At 35.8% G+C, this 14,682-nt stretch overlaps 1 protein-coding gene across 9 annotated transcripts in view; it reads right to left on the reverse strand.

Annotated features, from left to right (window-relative positions):
- Positions 1–14,682, reverse strand: part of DTNBP1 (dystrobrevin binding protein 1) — a 180,955-nt gene that overhangs the window by 117,044 nt on the left and 49,229 nt on the right. For 4 of the 9 annotated variants that reach the window (XM_072603895.1, XM_072603891.1, XM_072603898.1 and 1 more), the window contains one exon: positions 3,977–4,109. The exons of the other annotated variants lie outside the window; for them this stretch is intronic. In XM_072603895.1, the coding sequence (XP_072459996.1) occupies positions 3,977–4,109 (133 nt within the window). The remainder of the gene's footprint in view (positions 1–3,976; positions 4,110–14,682) is intronic. 9 annotated transcript variants of the gene reach the window in all.

The following is a 14,682-nucleotide window of genomic DNA, read 5'->3' on the forward strand; positions in this document are numbered from 1 at the left end:
GGCTGATGTGCAAGATGAAATCATAGAACTGCTTTGGATTCCTCTTATTATTATTGATTTGAAACCTTTCTTCACGTGGTTGTGAATATTTTGTGATTCTTCTTTTGAGAATTGTCTGTTTACATCTTTTGACCACTTATCTACTGGGGGATGATTATAGGTCTGATATATATGTTCATTGTTTATATATCTAAGGTAGCAAATCCTTATCAGAAAAGTATGATACAAAGATATTTTCCCATTTGCCTACTTCTCTTCTTGTCCTCGGTACATTAATTTTGTTGAGGCAAAAGCTTTTCAGTTTCATGTAAAAAAAGTTATCTATTTTATCTTTTGTAATTATCTCTATTTCTTGTTAGTTAAGAATACATCTCTTTTTCTCCTCACTTAAAAGCATTTTATGTTTTCCAATTACACATATAATTTCAATATATACTTTTATAAGATTATGAGTTCCAAATTTTTTTCTCCCTCCTTTCCTTCCTGCCTCCCCAATGTGGTATGTAACCTGGTATGGGCTATACATGTACAATCATATTAAATACATTTCCACATTAGTTATGCTGTGAAAGAAGAATCAGAACAAAAGGGAAAAACAATGAGAAAGGGAAAAAAAGAGAAAATAGTATGCTTCAATCCGCATTCAAGCTCCATAGTTCTGTCTCTGGATGTGGACTGCATTTTCCAAGTCTTTTGAAATTATCTTGGATCATTGCTTTGCTGAGAAAAGCCAAGTCTATTAAGGTTTGAATAATGCTGCTGTTACTGTGTATAATGTCCTCCAGGTTCTGCTCACTTCACTTAGCATCAGTTCATGTAAATCTTTCCAGGTTTTTCTGAAATCTGCTTACTCGTCTTTTCTTATAGAACAATAGTATTAAGAATACATCTTTTACCCACAAGTTGTGAGAGGTACATGATCTTATTCCCTTCCATTTTTTAAAATAACATGAGTTTACGAGTGGAGTTGCTTGTTTGGTGTCAATTTTTGTTCTGGTGAAACTGGGATCAATTTTTATCAGGCTGCCATAAGTGCTGCCATGGATTTCCTCATGGTCATATATTCATTTAGAAGGTATTGCGGAATGTGATGCAAGGTCCTGGCCTAAGTCTAATTTCTGTCATACTCCTTTCTAGTTTTCACAGCAGTAATTTTTTTAATCAAATAGGAGTTCTTTTCCTAAACAATTTATTTCTTCTCCTTCATTAAATACGGGATATTGGGGTGTGTTGTTTCTGATTCTCCTTTGTCTCATCTGTTCCTTTGATCTACCATTTTACTTTTTTTTTCTAAACAAATAACAGATGAGTGCTGCTATATGATGAATTTTGAGGTCTGGAAGTGCTATTTTCCCTTCATCCCTAATTCTTTTCATCATATCCCTTGAAATTCTAGATTTTTTGCTTTTTCAAATGAATTTTATTAATTTATCAAGTTCTATAAAGTATCCCATTGCTATTTTGAGTGGTACAGTATTAAAAGTATGAATTAACTTAGGTAGCATTATAATTTTTATTTTATTGGCCTAGTCCAGTCATAAGCACTGAATATTCCTCCGGCTATTTAAGTTATTCTTTGTTTCTTTAGAGAGGTTTTGTCACTGAATCTATGCAATTTTTTGTTTATTTTGGTAGACTGGTTCCAAGACACTTTATCCATTTTGTAGTAATTTGGGATGGCATTTCCTTTTCTATTATTGCCTCTTGAATTTTGTTATTATACAGAAATACAGTTGGTTTTCGAGGGTTTTTTAAAAAAAATTCGCAGCCTCCAACTTTGCTGAACCTATTGTGGTAATAAGTGTTGGTGTATTCCCTAGGATTTTCCAAGTATACCATCATAGCATCAGCAGAAAGGAATAGTTTCAGCTCCACTTTGCCTATATCTATGCCTTTAATTTCTTTTTCTTGTCTTATTGCTATTGCTGTTCCAGAACTTTACCAAAAAACAGTGAGGAGAATGGAAATATTTGCTTCATTTACTCATATTTATTGGAAAAGATTTTAATGTATCTCCATTGCATATGATGCTTGCTTTTGGTTTTAGACTGATGCTTTGTCAAAGATTTTTTCTGCATCTATTAAGGTCATCAGGTGTGTTTCTTAAAACACATGTTTTGGGTTTTAATATGATTTATTATACTGATTGTTTTCCCTAATGCTGAACCATCTTTATATTCCTGGTATAAATAAAACTTGATAATAATGAATGATCTCTTGGATAAATTGTTGTAGTTTGATAGAATATTGTTTAAAATTTTTGAATCAATATTCACTCATGATATTAGTCTACAGTTTTCCTTTATTCTTTTACTGTTCCCTTGTTTGGGCATTAGGACTATAATTTGTCTCATAAAAGGATTCCAGTAGGGTGCCTTCTTTATTAATTTTTGAGAATAATTTGTGTAGTATGGGTATTCACTGTTCTTTAAAAGTTTGACAGAACTCTTCTGTGAATTCACCAGGACCAGAAGTCCTTTTTCCCCTTTGGTGTTTTCTTCATAATCTGTTCAATTTTCTTTTGTGAGACTGGGCTGCTTTTTAGAACGCTATTGGTCTGTCACTCTGATATTTATATTTTTGAAAGTACTCCTCTCTTTCTTGTGTGTTCTCAATCTTTTTGGTGTGTGAATATCTATGGCAGATTCTGATTACTCTTTTTACTTCTCCTGGCTCTGCTGTGATTTCACGTGCTCATTTGCTTTTTTACTGATTTGTTTTTCTGCCTTCTCCTTTTTAATTGACTAAAGGTTTATTATTAGTCTTTTTAAAGGAACAGTTTTTATTTTTTATCTTTTCTGTGGAAATTTTTTGGCTTCCAGTTTATTTGTTTCTCCACTAATTTTGAATATCTCTTCTTTTGTGTTGATTTTAGGTTTTATTATTTGTTGGTTTTCTATTTTTTTAAAATGCACATTTAGTTTCTTAATCATTTTTTTTTCTATTTTGTTAATGTTATGTTTGTAGGGATATGATTTTCCCCTCTTAATTCAGTTTAGTTTTGGGGGTTTTCCGTTTTGTTTTAAAACTGAACTTCAGAGATAGTATCAGTTGCAAAGGTTAGGAATATCAAATGTGAGGTAAAGGGTAGGGCTTCATGATAATTTTCCGAATAGATTAGTTTGGAAGTCTGGGGAAGCCTTCCTAGAATTATCAATGGATTCCAGAAAGGTGCTTAGCTAAAATGATCTCCTCTCCCCCAATCACCCAGCCTCCAAATTGTGTTTTTTTATCTGAGCAATGCCTAGATAATATGACCTTGATAAAAAGAAATTTTAAAGCAGAAGAAGAAAAGAGACATTAGGGAATAAGAAGGAATTTTAGGGGAGGAATGACTAACAAAGGTACCAGGAAGTTCCTGGAAACCTGAGGGAGGAAGAAGGGGAAGGAAGGAGCCAGGTGGGACCAAGGAAGGACTCTGCCTCCACTTGGCTCACAAACTTAATGGGTAAGGGCAATCATTTTGTACTTTCTAAGGTTACCAGAGCCTAAGTAAGATTAATGGGTCTGATATAAAGGACTACAAACTTCAGCTGGTTCAACCCAGTCAAGTTAGTCTAATGTCCTCCAGACTAACGCTTTGAGTTAAGCCAATGTCTCTCCACACAGTTCTGCTCCTCACTCCTGGGAAAAATAAGAAAAGAACAAAAAAAGGAAAAGAGATATATGCTACTAATTCACTGGGGAAAAATTAGATCAGATATCTCTTAATAACACTGCCTCTTGGTTTCTCCCTTCATCTTGTTATGGGTCCTAGTGAACTCCTCTCTTTGTTGAGATCTATGGAGAATATACAACATAAATGTCAAGGGCATTTCTATACAACAAAAAACTGCTAGAGATTTGGGGAAAGTCCGTGTACTAAATGAATAAATAGATAAATAAAGGTTATAAGTTTTATTCATCTTTGAGTCTTACTATACCCAAATTATTTTTAATCAGCTTAGTCAGTGGTATATAAATCTCACAAACTTACCTTTTGTTTTTCTTGTAATTTTCCAGTTGTTGTATCTGTAGATGTTTGTATCTCTCTAATTCATACTGCCCACATAAATCCTCCAAATGCAGTAAGTGGTTTTCTACCTCCTCAAAATTAGCCTCTAACTGAACTGATAGAATAAAAATGAGAAAAAGGAATAAAAAAAATTTATCAAAATGACAAGACTTGAACAAAGAAAATATTTTCTATAAACTTCAAAAATTATTCTTATTGCTTTGCACATTTATATTATTTTTCACCAAATTATCAGACTCAAATGATAATATCATTAACCATCAGAAAATATACTCCAAATGTTTTTCCAAACATTATCCAACATAATCAAGGAACAGTGTTCTTATATTTAAAGGTAATATACAGGAAGTTACTGATAGACTGATAAATTATTTTGATTAAATTTATATTGTAAAATTAAATGCAATAGGATAGAGTTAACACAAACGATATTTAGTATAATTTAAGTTTTCTTTGATAACTTGAAAGAACATCAGGACCTTGCAGTACCTCAAAGATATCATATGCCTGAACCCAGAGAATATTAAAAGTCAATGAAAACTTGGAGACTTGTTTAAACCTGAAGAGACAGAGTGGATCACTTAAAATACAGTATAATCCACCTATTTTGTACATAATACAAGAGCTGTTCGTAAGGGCTAAGGTCACAAAGTTAGTTAATGGCAAAGGTAGGACTGGAATTTAGTTTGGAGAAGACCACTCACAATATTCATAATAACCTTGCCACTTTATTTAAGAATGTGCCACTGTTATCTGAGGGATATAGGGCATTATAGTAAAACTGAATGGAAAAAACGCTAGAAAAATCTGCTTTTGGCTTCAGAAATGCGATGAGGGCAATAAAACCACAGCAAAATGAATGCTCATTTAATTTATTCTTTCAGTTAATACTGAAGAACAGAAAACTATTCCACAGGAGTCAAATCTCAGGCTAATCCTTGCAGGATTTCCCTTCAAATAATAGCTGTTTAAAACCCCCTCTTGAATTATTAGACAATAAGCAGAAACCAAGAAAATCTTTTTAGCAAAAAATGATTTCATTTTCTCTTCTGACATTCATGTAACTGACCACTTCCACAAAAGTTCTATTCTATTCAACAAACACTTAGTAGTAAGCACTTACTGTTTACATAGTACTATGCTAAGAGCTGGGGTTCCAAAGATGAAAATGAAATGACTCCTTCCCTCAAGGACCTTACATTCTTCTGGGGAATACAACACTTACACAATAATCTGAGAAAGGAAAGATTATTGATGATTGTGGGGATCAAGAGGTGGCAGGATTCTGGTGAAGGAGTAAATTAATGTGAAAGTAGCTAGAGGGTTCTTTCCAGATATGTTTCCGTTATCTATTCCTGGGTGGGGAACTTGCAGCCTTGGGGCCACATGTGGCCTTTTAGGTCCTTGGGTGTGGCCTTTTGACTTCGTCCAAGTTTTACAGAACAAATCCTTTTATTAAGAGTATTTGTTCTGTGCAGTTTGGATTCAATCAATGGGCAGCACTTGAGGCCAAGAGGCCACAGGTTCCCCACCCCTGCTCCAAGATATTCTTTCTTCCTAAGTGCCTGGCTGACAATCTTCTTTCATCACATTTTACACTCTCAACCAAGGGACTTCAAGGCATATACCAGTGCCCCCTCAGATATCCTAACCTCCCAGTTCCTCAATTTACTCATTTCCCAAGAGCTAGTCTTCCACTCCACCTCAGTTCTACACAAAGCTGTCAAGCTTCTGATCTTGCTGTTACCCACAAGCATTCCACTTCCATGTTCATGAACTCTGATCTTCCTTTACTATATTATTTCAGCTTTCCCTTTGCCTCATGACTCCTAATCTTATTTTTTGTCCTTTACATGACCTTCAAAACCTCCTCCATCACCCGCTCCCCCGGATATCATCTCTGCACTGGCTACATTCTTCTCCTTTCCCTAGCACGATTCTTTGCTGCACCATCAGTTCAACATCACACAGTGCTATACCCACAAATCCTTGACTCCTTTGTCCAGTCACTGATCATGCACTGCCCAACCCTATTCATGGATTGCTCTCACTATTTGTATTTTTTGCTCCTACAAGTTGCTGAAAGTCTCAAAACCATGCTGAGAAGGTATACTATACATCTATGTTATGTATTCCCAGCTGGGCCCTTCAGTGAAGCAAGGCAATTCTCTTATACCTCCCAAACCAATTTGCTCTTCCATTTACCACAGTGGCTCTTCCTAACCTTGTTGTCCCTCCTCAAACATCCTAAGGATCCTCCCTTGATCATCCTCTCATCAGGTTTAGAACCTTGCCTCAAGACTTCACAGAAAAAACTGAAGTCATTTGGCAAGACTTCTTTCTTCTCCCCTATTCCTTATCTCACCTCACTCAAATGCCTTTTCCCCACTCCCACCCATCTCACACAAAAAGGTGGCCCTTCTCCTGGCCAAGGCATGCACCATGATCCTCTTCCATCCCCTTGCCAACAGCAAATTATCACTTCCTTTATTCCCATGCTGTCACTAATATTCAATCTCTCCCTTTGCCTGCTTCCTTGCTTCCTACAAACATTTGTTTTTTTCATTCATCTTTAAAAAAGTCTTCTCTGATCTGACCATCCTCATTGCCTATCATTTAATATCTCTCCTCCCCTCTGTGGTAGCTAAATTCCTTGAGAAAGCCATCCTACAACCAGTACCTCTCTATCCTCTCCTCTCCTCCCTTCTAAGCCCTCCCTAATCTGGCTTGTGACCCTATCATTCACCTGAAACTGCTCTCCTCAAAGTGATCAATGATCTAACTGACAAATCTAATGCTCTTTTCTGAGTCTTCAGGATTCCTAAGTCTCCTTTACTGGATCTTCACACAAGTCATGTCCACTAACCACAAGTGTCTCCCCAAGGCTTCATTCTGTACCCTCTTCTCTTGTTCTTCTACACTGTCTTGCTTAGTGCTTTCCTCAGCTCCAATGGATTCATCTCTATGCAAATGATTCCCAAGTCTATTTATTCAGGCTTATGTCCATCCTGGAAACTCTGGAATTTGGCTACTCTTTCAGGAGGTGATCAGTGGATTCTTTCCATTTCTATTTTAACCTCTAGTTCTAAAATATTGGGGCAATTTTCCTTGATAATTTCTTGAAAGACGATGTCTAGGCTCTTTTTTTTTTTATCATGGTTTTCAGGTAGTTCAGTAATTTTTAAATTATCTCTCCTGGCACTGTTTTCCAGGTCATTTGTTTTTCCAATAAAATATTTCACATTGTCTTCTATTTTTTTCATTCTTTTGGTTTTGTTTTATAATTTCTTGATCTTTCATAAAGTCATTAGCTTCCATTCGCTCCATTCTAATTTTCAAGAAATTATTTTCTTCGGTGAGCTTTTGGATCTCCTTTTCCATTTGGCCAATTCTGCTTAAGGCATTCTTCTCATTGGCTTTTTGGACCTCTTCTGCCATTTGGGTTAGTTTATTTTTTTAGGTGCTATTTTCTTGAGCATTTTGGGGTCTCCTTTAGCAAGCTATTGACTTGTTTTCCATGATTTTTTTGTATCACTCTTATTTCTCTTCCTAATTTTTGCTCCACTTCTCTTGGTTTTCAAAATCCTTTTTGAGCTCTTCCATGGCCTAATTCACATTTTTCTTGGATGTAGGAGCTTTGATTTTGTTGTCTTCTCCTGTTTGTATATTTTGGTCTTCCTTGTCACCAAAGTAAGATTCTACAGTCTGATTGTTTTTCTGGTTTTTGCTAATTTCCCCAGCCATTTACTTTTAGCTCTTTGTTAAATCTGCTTTCAGTGTGGAGGATGTGCTATCCCAAGCTCTACGGGTTTTGTGAAGCAGTTTTCAGTGATATTTCTAGGGATCTATAAATTTTCAATTCTTCCAAGGCTGTATGATCAAAGGAGAAGTGTTTACTCCTCTCCTGGTCTGTGCTCTAGTCTGTGAGTGACCACAAGCACTCTTTTCTGCCTTGAAACTGTGAAGAGGACTCCCTCTCCACCGCCACCACAAACTTGGCCATGTCAATGTTCCTCCTCACCCCAGGACCACCATGCAGGACTATGACCCAGACTGAAGCACATGTAAAGCAAGAGAATCCTGCCTTAGTGCCAAAAAAGACATCTCTGCAATCCCTCCTGATCAGCTGCTCCATACTCCCATCATCTGTGTGCTGAGAGCTCCGGAAGCAGCTGCTTCCACCTCTGCTGCCAATGCTGCCCTGGGGCTGGGGGCAAACTGTGTTCCTCTCTCACCCAGGTCCAACAGACCTTTCCTACTGACCTTCTAAGTTGCCTTTGGCATTTGTGGGTTGAGAAGTCTGGAAATTGCCATGGCTGCCAGTGATGTAATCCACTGAGGCCTGCTCCAGATTTGCCCGGCCTGGTCTGTGTCAGTACAGCCCACACTGGACTGAGCTCTTCTCTCAGACTGATGCAACAGACCTTTCCTGTCAATTTTTCAGGTTGTCTTGGGCAGGAAATTTGTTTCATTCTGTCACTTTGTGAGTTCTGCTGCTCTAGAATTTGTTTAATTGTTTTACTGGTATTTGAAGGGATTTAGGGGAGAGTTCAAGCAAGTTCCTGTTTTTACTGTCATCTTGGCTCCTCCCCCAACAGTCATTCTTTCTTCCAAAATGGATGTGATTCCTCATGGCAACACCGCAAAATCTTTTAAGTCACTGGGCTTACCTCAACAGTTACAGAACACAATAGAGACTCTTAAGTTATTACATACACACACATACCTCCCAAGATACATGCAATTTAAAACTTATAGCAAGTAAAGTAATAAAAATATTCAGTTCTACTTTGCTACTTGTTCACAGGATCACATATTTAGAGTTGGGAGGGACCTAAGAGGTCATCTAGGTCATTTTACAAGTGAGGAAACAGGCCCAGAGAAGCTAAATGACTTTGTCCAAGGTCACACAAGTAGAAGTAGCAGAGTCAGGATATAAACTCAAGTCCACTGAATCCAAAGCTTTCCCACTCTTTTCACTGCTTCATAATGTCTTGTTTCTTAAAAAAAAAATTACATCATGTAATTGAAAACTACACCTCAAAGAGAATTCTAGTTTTTGAAAACTCAATCCCTAAGAGCTTCTAGTCATTTGCTTCCTTCATTCTTTTTTCTTAGCAGATGTTATGAAGGTTTAAGTCAGTAGGAAGATTCTACCTTGACTATGAAGTTAAATGGCTGAGCCTAGGGGGAGAATCTGAAAGTGGCAATATGGAAAAAGTATTTCAACTCCCCTAACTCAACCAATAAGCTTAGGGAAATGAGAGAACATGCAGGACAGGAAAGGGTGACCAGGGAGACTGTCATCAGAAAGGAGCCAAGTTTCAGGGACTGCTAGAAGACGAAAAAACGAGGAGAGGAAAAGATTTAGGATGAAGAAAATTTGTTGTCTACAGGATAGGAATTCCAGAGAGCACAGTGAAAGGGGTGGGTGATGTATGGTTGGGACTTCAGGCTAGGAATGTTAATGTGAATAAGGAATCAGGTGGAAGAGAATGAGGTAAACAATTTGAATAATGACCTACATGGGATCAGAATCAGTAGGATGTGTAGGGTATAATCAAGTGTGAGAATGTTCATCATTAAGTGGAAGATGCAATTCCTCCTCTGGAGGCCAGAACTCAGGCAGAAAACAAATGTAGGACAAGATGGAAAGCAAATGGTCAGATGGCCAGATATGAGGTCCTGTTTCACTATTCTTTTTTCCTCTGATGGCTACGGATTATTCAGGAGATGATATAGCAAGAGATGGAAGTCATGTTCTCCAACTATTTTCCTATTCTCTTCTCTCAAGTGAAAGGCAAAATAAGTGATAGAAGACCTGAGGTCAAAGAACAAACTGCTCTTCTTCACACTGGAGGCTCTCCACAATAACAAGTCAAGCTGGAAGCTCAAAGTGGAAGTTGCCTTGTCCTAGTAGCACCTCAGGTTTCTAGCAGTTCCCCTCAGTACCTCTGAAGGAATGAGCACATAGCAGAAAATGGAAGGCCTGATCAGAGAAAGGTGGTGCCTCTTGCTACCTTACCTAGTGGACACTGTGCAGTAAAAGATCAAAGGTTCCCAGTTTCAGTCAGAGGAATTTGTCTTGCTCTTCCTGGGGCGTTGTGTGGGCAGAAGAATAAATAGACATATATGGCTGAATTGTAGTGTATGGAGGAGAGTAATAGACTAGAATTCTGGAAAGGCAGGAAGGGTATGAAGACATTTAAATGCCTAAAAGAAGAGTTTATATTTGATCTTAGAGGTAATAAGGTAGCACTGAAGTTTGGAAAGGTGGGAAGATGGGGTCAGACCTGCACTTTAGGAAACGTACTTTGTCTACTGCATAGAAGATGGAATAGAGTAGGAGGAGGTAGTATTATGTAGTAGGTTACTATTACAATAGTCTAAGCTGGCAATGATGAGGGCTTGAACTAGGGTAGTGGCAGTTGTGGTGATCAGGGAATGAGATACAGAAAGAGAAACAATAAGAACTGGCAATTAAATTGGCTATGTAGATATAGCAAAGGTAAGGAATGAAGGATAACACAATGGTTGAAGATGACTATCATATGAAAAGATAAGGAATTTAAGGAAAAACACAGATAATATCTTTGACTATACTGAATTTTACTTGGAGCATGTCATTTTACAAAGCTGAAACATGAGTATTCTAAAATAATCTGGTAGCTGGTACCGCTGACACATAGAGAAGAAAAATGTTCAGAATTCAAATTCTTATAACTGAGGAAAAGAAATACTGCTGTGCCTTGAAATACACAAAAGACAATTATATTATTTGATGAGAACTGGAGTGATAACATTTCACTATTGTTCATTCATGTCCACTTTGTGACCCCACTTGGGATTTGTTTGGTGAAGATACTAAGATATTGGAGTGGTTTGCTATTTCCTTCTCCAGCTCCTTTTACAGATGAGGAACTGAGGCAGAGGATTAAATGACTTGCCCAGGGTCACATAGCTAGTAAATGTCTGAGGTGAGATTTGAACACTGGAAGATGAAAGTTCCTGATTCCCAGCTCAATGCTCTATTCATTGCACCACCTACCTGACCTATTAGTACTTAATATAGAATTAACTCATTTAGAATTCAACAACTATTTAAAAGAAGTTTATCTAAACTAAGATTTACTAAATTCTTAATGCATTCATTATGTACCAACTTGCATTATAGTTATTTGTGTACATATCATGAAGCAGAATAAAAGCTTTTCAAAGACGGAACGTGTTGTGTTGTGTTGCTTTTGTATCCCTAGTACAAAGAACACAGTATTCATTAAACATAATTGGTGCTTATTTTAATAAACGTTTATTGAAATCGATTTAATTTTTACTATGTTCAAAGGGCTATAAAACTGCACATACCCTTTGATCCAGCAATAAATACTACTGCTAGGTCTATATCCCAAAGACATTAAAAGAGGGAGTGAGAAGGATCTATTTGTATAAAAATATTTATAGCAGCTCTTTCTGTGGTGGCCAAGAAGTAGAAATTGAGGGGATGCCCATCAATGGCAGAATGGTTAAACAAGCTCTGGTATATAATTGTGATGGAATATTATTGTGTTATAAGAAATGACAAGCAGGATGACTTCAGAAAAACTTGGAAAGACTTACATGAACTGATGCAAAGTGAAGTGAAGAGAACCTGGAGAACATTATACATAGTAACAGCAATATTGTTAGATGAAGAACTGTGTTTAGCTACTTAGATACTCTCAACAAGAAAATCCCAAAGGACTAATGATGAAGCATTACTATCCACTTATACAAAAAGAACTGATATTGTTTGAATATAGGAAGCATGCTATTTTTCACTTTCATTCTTTTTTTTATTCACGTCTTCTTCTACAAAATGACTAATATGAAAATGTTTTACATGACTGAACATGTATAACCTATATCTGATTGCTTGCTGTTCAAGGGAGGGTGAAAGGAGAGAGGGAGGGAGGAATAGAATTTAAAACTCAAAACTTTTTTTAAATGTTTAAAAAAAATGTCAACATGTATTTGGGGGGAAAATAAAACGTATTATTAAAAAAAGAAATTGATTTCATTTTTAACTTAACACAACCTAAGTTAATAATTAACCACTATCATATAAAACCTATGAATTTGGGTCTCAAATATATAGATCTAAAAGACTGTTTTTTTATAATCAAAAATAAACTCAAGGATTATCATACTCTTGGATGCAAGATGCTTAAGCAGAAGAGAAAGGAAAAAAACTAAACTGAAAACCACCATTTCTAAAAATAGAATACATAATAAAATTAATGAATACTGTGTATAAAATACCTGATTTCTTAATCCTTCTGAATTTTACTTCAACAGATGGCAATTCCCATTTAAATTCTATTTCAATTGGCTTAGCACAATGGTAATGAGGTCAAAGTCATGAATTCAACATCTAGACAGGCAATTAACTTTTCACAGAAAGAAACTGTAATATACCTAAACCACATCTTTTAGAGAGGCATCAGGGGAAAATCGAAAGAAGGCTAGATTTGAAGTAAAAAGATGCTTCAAAACCCAGCTCCTCCACTATCTGTATAGTCTTATTTAAGTCACAATCTCTCCTGACCTCAGTTTCTTCATTTGTGAAATGACAGTGCTGGCCTAGATGACCTCTAAAGTGCCTTCCAGATCCACATCTATGATTCCACTTCATATATTAGTAATCAGGGAATTAGCCTTTTACAGACCACTACACTAAGAAACTGAGGTTACATGACCCAATGATAACTGATCTATATCATCTTCCAGTATGAAGAACAGTGCATTTGGATTCAAAATGCTAGAGATGATTTTGTCATATTTTATCCACCAAAAATGATTATTCATTATTTCTAAATACACTTTTAAATTAAAACTTTAAAATAATAACAAAGACAATAAACTGATGTATTTATATTTAATTTAAATACTAATCGCTTCTAAAACCATTTTGTAAGAACTAATAAAATTTGGGCATATATTATTCAGAAAATGATGCAAATAGATAATGACCCTTAATTTATCAAATTACTCACTCATAACATATTATACATCATTAGAAACAGAAAACATAGAATTTTATTCCTTAATGTGCTGTACAGCTGAAATTAATGGTTGCTAATGCCTCCTCCCCCCCAAAAAATCACCATGTATTCACATATATAGATGGATATATTTTATATTTATCTTTGTCTATATTCCTTCCCTCACCTCACTCTCTGCTCATAGAATATAAAATTCTTGAGGGAAGGATTATTTTGTTTTTAGACAGGTAGACAGAGAGCATTGTGAATTACAGTTCTGAAAATTTTCTTGCATTTGGTTTATTTTTTGTACAGAACAAAGATTTCACTTGTAAAATATCCTGGTGGTGATATGGAAACTTAATGGGAACATTAGTTCCCATTAACTATCATGGCACTAATTAGTTAGTTGTAGCAGGAATACATTAAATGCTATCTTTTCTCTTGGTTAAAAAAAAAAACAAAACAAACTTCTCTTTTACAACGACCATGGTCAACTTTTGCCAGATAGTGCAGTGGATAGAACGCCTCATAGTCAGGAAGACCTAAGTTTAAATGCCACCTCAGACATTTATTAGCTTTGTGCTCAGCCTCAGTTTCCTCTTTGTAAAATGGGGATACTAAGAGCACCTACTTCAAAGCACTGGTATGAGGACCAAAAGACATAAAAGACTTAAGGCATCTTGCAAATCCTGAAGTGCTTTGTAAATGCTAGCTATTAATTTTTTTATATTCAAAGAAGCTAATAAATAGGGTGACTGGAAACACAACAGTCTTAATAAATGCTTGCAGACAGAATGAAGGAAGATGTTACAGATTTTCGTAGAAATAAAATCAGATTGCTTCCGGCCCCTCCACCCCCAATCTGGATATCAATAGTACTCAGGGAAAAAATAAGCATTATAATGGGTATTATAATAAATTACATACAATATATATTTATATTATATTATATATAATACATATAATAAATACATAAATACATAGAATTTAAAGCTCGGAGAACTCCCCTAACAAAACTTATTCATTTACTATTATTAAAAAAAGTTTTAAATATAAAATTCAAAGATAAACAAAAATAAACTCTGTAATCAAATTGAGAATTAACGTACACAGAACAGCAATAAGCACACCTCCACACCAAATCACTTTTACGGGAACAAATCCCACCCTATTGCTTATCATAAATAACAAGATGTTTACATGATCAATGGAAAAGAGAGTAGAGTCTAATTGTGAAAATACATTAGGGAATGCCTGACAGCTGTGCGTGAAACAACTTTACAAATCGCCAAGAGAATTTCCCAAAGGAGCATTGATTTAATTTGGAATTTTTCTTTATGCCATTTTTTAAGGTACATTATTATTTGCAGCACTGCCACTGATACGATTTAATTATAAGGACACCAAATTTAATTATAAGGAATATTATTTTACACTCATTTAGTACATCAATAACAAAATAATTCAGATTAATGAAACAAAGAACCATCATTTGGCTTCAGGCCGATGGTAGATAGATGGGGTATAATTCTTTTGTACTGTGTTTTAGGGCACTGACAACTATTAATAAACCAGATTCGCTAAACATTTAAGCTACTCCCTGGTGGTGATATGGAAACTTAAAGGGAGCATTAGTTCTTAGAA

Source organism: Notamacropus eugenii, chromosome 4 (genome assembly GCF_028372415.1).
Source record: "Notamacropus eugenii isolate mMacEug1 chromosome 4, mMacEug1.pri_v2, whole genome shotgun sequence".
NCBI lineage: Eukaryota > Metazoa > Chordata > Mammalia > Diprotodontia > Macropodidae > Notamacropus > Notamacropus eugenii.